This window comes from Sphaeramia orbicularis, chromosome 3 (assembly GCF_902148855.1).
Source record: "Sphaeramia orbicularis chromosome 3, fSphaOr1.1, whole genome shotgun sequence".
Lineage (NCBI taxonomy): Eukaryota > Metazoa > Chordata > Actinopteri > Kurtiformes > Apogonidae > Sphaeramia > Sphaeramia orbicularis.
In genome coordinates this window covers 47,090,564-47,097,765 of record NC_043959.1, presented here as the reverse complement: position 1 = coordinate 47,097,765, position 7,202 = coordinate 47,090,564, and the positions used below count along the sequence as shown (strand labels likewise).

The 7,202-nt window shown below is 37.0% G+C and overlaps 1 protein-coding gene across 1 annotated transcript in view; it reads left to right on the top strand.

Annotated features, from left to right (window-relative positions):
• prtga (protogenin homolog a (Gallus gallus)) overlaps nucleotides 1–7,202 on the top strand; it is a 29,999-nt gene continuing 22,797 nt past the window's right edge. The window contains exons 1-2 of the mRNA XM_030163389.1: nucleotides 1–109; nucleotides 2,311–2,613. Of these exons, the coding sequence (XP_030019249.1) occupies nucleotides 43–109; nucleotides 2,311–2,613 (370 nt within the window). The 5' untranslated portion in view covers nucleotides 1–42. The remainder of the gene's footprint in view (nucleotides 110–2,310; nucleotides 2,614–7,202) is intronic.

Genomic DNA, 7,202 nt, shown 5'->3' with positions numbered 1-7,202 from the left:
AGCCATGACAGAGTAGCTAGCATGCACCGACAATTCATGTAAATGGCGTCTGTCAAAAGGAAATTATATCAGCATTTGCTGCTCTTTATCATTGTTCTTCCATTCTCAGGTAAGCATTTTCATTCTTTTTTTTTTTTTTTGATAGTTTAAAATATTTAGTCATATATTTAGTGTCCAGAGCCTGTGTGTGTGACTGTGGACCTTTAACTGGACCACAAACCTTACATTTAAACTCAGCTTAAACTATAAGTTTAGCTGAACATATTATCCTACAAACAAGTCCAACTCTTAATTACTGTCATTGCAACATGTTTTGGCTTTAAAATGACGTAGTATTTTGTCTTCATTCCACTTTTTTTTTTCTAATTAAATTGATAAACTTTTTTTCATCAGCCTCTGACTCTGTTACGTCTCTATGGTGCGTTTGGGGCACCTTTTAATTTAAATGTCACTTTAACCCTTTCATGCATGAATTATGAGAACATTAATCAAGATTTTTTTTCTTTATTCCTCTTTAGGCATTTAAAAAACAATGAGATTAATTTTTTATGAAGGTATTTTTCATGGAGTTGCAAAAATGTGCGTTTAATTTTTAAAGCAACGAAATGTGTTTTTACTGATACTGTGTGAAAACTATGAAATAAAAACATTTAATGCTGCTAATTTGATGTTTTCTCACATTTTAACATACACTACAAACAAAAAGTTATGGATATTTAAAATTTTTGGGCTATTTTTTTCAGTTGGGATTTTTGCACAATGTTTTTTCCTTTTTTTGTATGTGAATTGAATTGAAACACATTTTTTAAATGACCGGACATAGTTTTATTTACAACTGGCAAAAATGACAAAAAAACTAAAAAAAATATATATACATATATCTTTAACTTTTTGTTTGTAGTGAAATCCAATACTAGTCACTTCATGGAGATAATATGCCAAAAAAAAAAAACTTTTGTTGTTAATTACAGTCTAATAACGATAACAAGGAATTGATTTACACTCAAACATGTTAGATTTGGTTTATCAAGAACAGCAAAGTTACAGTAATGTTATCAATTGCAGTGTATTGTGTATTTTGTTGGCTGATATGAAACTAAAATAACAAAATCCATGAATATACAAGAGAACAGCTGTAGAATAACTGTCCACTGTAGTGACCACTATGCATGAAAGGGTTAAAAAAAAAGGAGAAAAAAACCCAAACAAAACAAAACAGCTTTTATTCATGCTACATCTTTGCAGTTCTTCTAAGGCCAGTGGAGGATCAAGTATAAAGACAGTAAATGCAATAAATAGTAAATTAAGTAAAATAAGAATTGATGGATTAAAAACGAAATATTGTTAACCAAAGAAGGAACATTAATATGTGTAAATGTTCATGCCATTAGTATTCAAATAACATAAAAAAGGTTTGACCACTAAAACTGAAATTTGCAAGAAATGTCAAAAAAGTCTCAAGTGGTTTGAGAAGGTTGAACACCTAAGGTTCATACAGGCAAATACATAAACTGAACCATTTTTAAGGTGCAAATCCTATTGATGTCATCCATCAAATGGGAAGAAGCTGTGGTTTAAGTGTTATGAGGACTGTGAATGAAATAACCAGTGAGTCATACATGGACAATCTGCTGTTGAATATTATCATTAAATATTAAAACACACAAATTGTCTGTTATTGATGTTTTTGTAAAAGTTGTGGCGAAAAAACTGTTGTTGCATATTTCCTACCATTTCTCTCTGTCAGATGCCTATCACGTTTTAATGACATATTATTACAACCTTTTAAGGATGGTATGGCTCTCCACTAAACTGAAAAAAAAAAAAAAAAAAAAAATCGCATTAATGAAACATTACACCATGGTTTCAGTAATAGGTGTCTGAATGTACTAATAGGATAAACTGTTTCACCTTCAGCCTGTGACTTTATTAACCGTAAGTAATTGGATTAATCTGGAGTTTAAAGACTTTTCAAAGGAAAAAAATTGTAATTGTACAGAACAGTAGACTTCCTAGTGTCAGCTCTCTTTTACCATAACAGGACACTTAAATCTGTCATACTTGTCATGTATGATTCAAGACTGATAATACCCACCAGAGTACTATCTCCACAGCTTCCAATAAATGCAATTACTGAAACCTGAAAAAATAGCCACACTTGCCTTTTAAATCACTTTTAAGCCAGCAGTTAAAGCAGTGTGTAAATTTTTTAAGCCTTTTACTGCTCAGCCCTGACAGATGGCCTCATGCTGATAACCACACTCACCTTTCATTTGTTTGTCTGACTGTTTCCTTCTCTCTTTCTTGCAGGTGTTTTTTGCTTTAGTGAGCTATTTTTCATCAAAGAGCCCCATGATGTCACCATCATGCGGAGAGAAGCGGTTATTTTGAATTGTCAGGTGCATGGAGAGGCACCCATTGATGTCCGATGGCTCAAGAATGGAGTAAAATTGGTGGAAAATGAACGCGTGTACCTGCTTTCCAATGGTTCCCTTTATATTTCGGAGATGGAGAGCAGAAGAGGGGACAAATCAGATGAAGGGTTCTATCAGTGTCTAGCTCAGAACAAATATGGAGCAATTCTGAGCCAGAAAGCCCATCTTACAATCGCAAGTGAGTATCATGCTCGAATAACACTGTAAAAATAACAGTGTGGAAAAACATGTGATATGTTGTTTCCCATATTCATATTCAGACACTCCAATCTTTTATGCTGAATGTTGTTGTTGGAGGTGCAAATATACACTCACTACCTTTATTGAAGTACTGATTCAATGTCTTTATGAAAGTTAAAAAAAAATGTGGGCAAAAAATGTTTTTTAACTTCTTGAGGGATCCTACTACTGTGCAAAGCATCATGACTAAAGCACTCTACCTTCAATTAAAACTAGTATTATACTGAAAATACTGATCAGGAGCAGAACTCGGAACTTAACAGGACACGTTTTCTCAATGCTCCAGACTCTCCTTCATGTCTGTTTCCTCTTGTTTTGTCTTTTACATCATTTTCATCTTGTTGAATAAGTTTAACATGATGAAAGGGACTGAATAGAAACACACCTGTGGTCTCCAATTTCATTATTTAGTGCTTATTTCATTATTTTTTTGTCAAAGACAGTGTATGGGGTGTGTTCTTTTATGTCATATTGTTTTATTAGAGCTTTTACTATATTTTCATGTCGCTTCATTGGATATGTTGTGATATGAGCTGTCTTTCTGTGAGTTACTGTTCCATCCACTTTGGTTGAAATCAGTCTTGATGTTGGGAAGACACACAGGGACCCAAAATAAAAGTCAATAATTCCCCTAAAAAGCATTTAAACTAATGGAGCAAGCCTATTATGAACATAAGGACTAGAACGTACAGACATTTGTATTAAAATGTAAGGGGTAAAAGTAAAGGGTTGGTGGAAAAATGAAGTCCAAATAAATAAAGTACATACACCTGAAAACTTTACTTCAAGTATTTGTACTTAGTTACTTCCCAGCTCTGGTGCTTCTTATCATTTCCTTGCTGAAATCATGCATGTGATAAAATCCTCTCTTCATGAATTGGTAAAATTTTATGAATTTAGGCTCTTTAATAGGTTGGTTTGCTGTTCAGTTGTGCATTCAAGGCAGATTGGGTACAAACTGAGAGGGAAGAGTTGGTCCCTGAAAATAGATACTGTTTGGAAGAGGGAATATGGCCCTTGGTGTGTAAATGAAGGCGAGGCAGAATTGAAAGGTTAGGAGCTGTCCAGGATAGCGGCCCTCTGCTGCTAAAGAGCAGATGACCCCTATTCACAGGCCAGCTCTTTCATGTTATTGCACCCTGATCACTAGAGGAATTGTTCTTTTGGAATTCTTTCTCTTCCAATGCTGTGTGAGTTGGCCTCGTATTTTAAGGGGGAGTAGAAAAGCTTCAGGCAGAGGTGGTCTTATGGGAATTCATCCCCCCCCTCCTCCCCAAACACCATGCAGAATGTACAGTATGTAAATTGCTTTGCCTCTCCTGATAGTGCTGCAGTCTGTAAAAATATGCACACACTTTAAACATGACATGGAAATGGCCAAAGTGATTTCTGTTGGACTTGTAATTGCAATCCTTATTGAGCAGAAATATACATGAGGTCAACTTTATGTAATTTTATTAAAGTTTACCAAAAGTAATTATTTAATACTGATATTGAGAAGATTCCAGCAGTAATTGGTGTAGTCAGTGATGATGTTCTCTTTTAAAACAGTATAGAATATGATAAACTTTGCTTCTTTTGTCTAAAAGGGTTTTCATCTGAGAAGTGATGAATGTTTACTTCATTTTCATGGGTCTGATACTCTTTAATCAGATGTTTTGGATCTTTAAGTTGTGTATAGTTTTATTAATTAATTTAAGAGTTTACCTGCCTCTTAGTTTAGACTTAAGAGGTGATAAAGGCAGCCTGTAAGTTTTACTAGTTTGTTTTAAACTGGCACTTAGACTGGCTTGAGGGTCTATCTGGAAGCTCATAAAATTTGCACATACCTGAGAAATGCTCAGTTGAAGGACACAAAGGTAGCAGTGGGGGTTGTTGGGAGCGGTGTGCATACACACATACACACACACTCACACAAATGTGAATTGCCGTTTCCCGGTACCACAGCCTTACCCTGAGTGTCTAAATGACCAAACTTTATTGCAGGTCTTACCAGGTCAGTAGGGGCTGGAGGCTCCACACAATTGTTTTCTGCCTCACTACTTTGGCCAAAGAGTGAAAAGCCTTTCACTCTGACTGTTTTTGTCCACATTGCCCCCTGTGCTCACAAAAGAAAAGGGTTCCTTGGAAGGGGGGTTGTTTGTCCTGAGATCAGTGGATAGGACAGCTGGACCGGGTCACCACGGCAAAGCTAATTATGCTTATTTAAAAAGTTCAAGAAAGCAGATTAATTTTAAGTTTACATCTTGCTTTCATAATGGCAGTGTTCATTAAACTGTCCAGAGATTTAGTCTTTTGTCTCTTAACTGATGAAAGTCCACTTACAAAACTGTTTTTATTCATTTTTTGATGTGAATACTCTCAGATTGCAAGATGTTACAATGTGTGGGGAGCATTTACTACCTCCTCTCCACAGCTCCTGTCCAGTCCATTACGGTGACTCAGCTCTAGTGATGCTATACTGTTTTCATCTGACGCAGTGAGGTTCATTTGCTGAAGCTGTAGATCTACCACTACTTTTGATTGTAATGGAGGGTGACCTTAAACATTTGGTTTCTACAGCATAGAGGAGAGAAGGGATTTAGCCATGATGAATAGGAATGCGACACATGAGCCTCATCATGTGACTTTTGTCAGTAGATGTCAGATTGATGCAGATTTCAATAGAAAGGTTGCATTCAAAGTTTACCCCCTTTTTGGTGTCTTCCACTGAGTGATTGCAGGTGATTGTGATTTCATCTCATCTCCCGGCATACTTTTAGACTCAGTTGGAGTCCACATGGTGGGAGTTGGGCACTGCATTGCAGAGTGGATACTGAACATTAAAGAAATTGAAGGAATTCACTGGCCACAGGACTGCCAGGAAGTTTTCATACAAATAAGTGTGAGATTTCACTGTTCATTTCATATGGTCTGTTTCTGTATTTCACGATTATGCTATAATAAAAGACTAACATACACGTCATGCGGGAGAAAAGCCACTCACTGGCAATGCACATTATAGCAAATTGAGAACATGACAAACAAACAAAAACTGCACAGGAATTAACACAAATAATATAAGACGAAGTGGGTGCGACCAAATAGCATCATTTACCAACATCAAAAACAGGAGCAGTCAAACCTAATAAGGTGTAAAATGATGGGGGACTACTGAAGGAAAGATGACATTTCTGAAATGGATCGATTTTTGCCCGGTGCTTGATGTAATATTTATGACAGGTACATTTTCAGCATTAGGCCCCTGATAATGTTACACACATGGTTTAAGGGGAAAGCAGACATTTTGTGGGAGCAATGACATCTAGGATCCAAGTTGACTGATACTCGTGTAGGTCTGGATAGTAGGGAGTAATTTCATCCACTGCTCCTGCTGCTGTTTAAGGTTCAGATACTCAAATGAGTTCTCACACTTAAAGATGCTTAAAGGAGGTGTTTGACTTTGCTGTTACTGTTCACTTGTAGTGTTTATTTTACTCCATTTGTCTACCCAGGCTAGATCTGCAGCAGTATTTTAAGGTCCCAAGGAATGCAATTTAACTTGCTGTGGCATAGCGCAATTAGACACCCCGAAAATACGAAAGCAAACCTTGCTCTCTTTGAGCTGTGGTGTCAGTGAATGAAATGGCCTAAAGTAGAACAACTCAGAGCATGGAATCTTGTTTTTCTCCTCTGCTGGACACGAAAGGTTACCATGGGTACCCTGAATGGCAGGCCCAGAGGTCAAAGGGTTCTTTAAATAGTTCAGTAGATGTAGGTAGTGAGATAGAGCACTGACCTTAAATCTTCACTACAATAATAGTGAATTTTCTCATCCTTTTGTTTTATCAGTTGCTGCAGTAGTCATCATCCACCCTCTTTCTTTTTCATGAGCATCCTTCTCTGAATCCTGTTGTATGGCCTTCAAGTTACGCATGATCTGCAAATATAGCTTTTGTTAAAGACAGAGTGTAGCTGTTTACTAGTTGTCTTATGTAACACCACACTCTGATATGGAGATAAAAAAAAACAAAGAAACCACTGTCTGTGCTGAGTGAGGGGTTGCTGTTGAGTGATTGGAAAACTTCACAGCAGAGATAAGAGATTGGAGGAGGGGAAGAAATACTTCTTCCAACTCTGCTCCCCCAACAGCCCGGACTGGTGCTTTAAGAGGTCACACTGCTCATGGGAATAGCTCTTTGTTTAGTCAGGCCAGTGGTCACTTGACTGTCCTGCAGCCTGTGTGGAGAGGCAGAACATCTGCCAACCAGCAAGTGATTGATTTGTGGGCTTTTTCAGCTCTGCATTCTTCTTCACTCTTATCAACCATCTTTTGTAAATGTTGAATGTGGCCACTGCGTATTATCAAGGACATATCACTTAATGAATTAATATGCGTCAGTACTGGAGGGATGAGTAAACAACTTATTTCAGTAAAAACGTTGCTGCATACTCCAGCTCACAGCAGAAAGAGCCCTAACACCTGAGGCATTTCAGTGTTGCTTCAGTGACTGTTTTAACTGTGGTGATTAAGAGGAGGATTTTCAT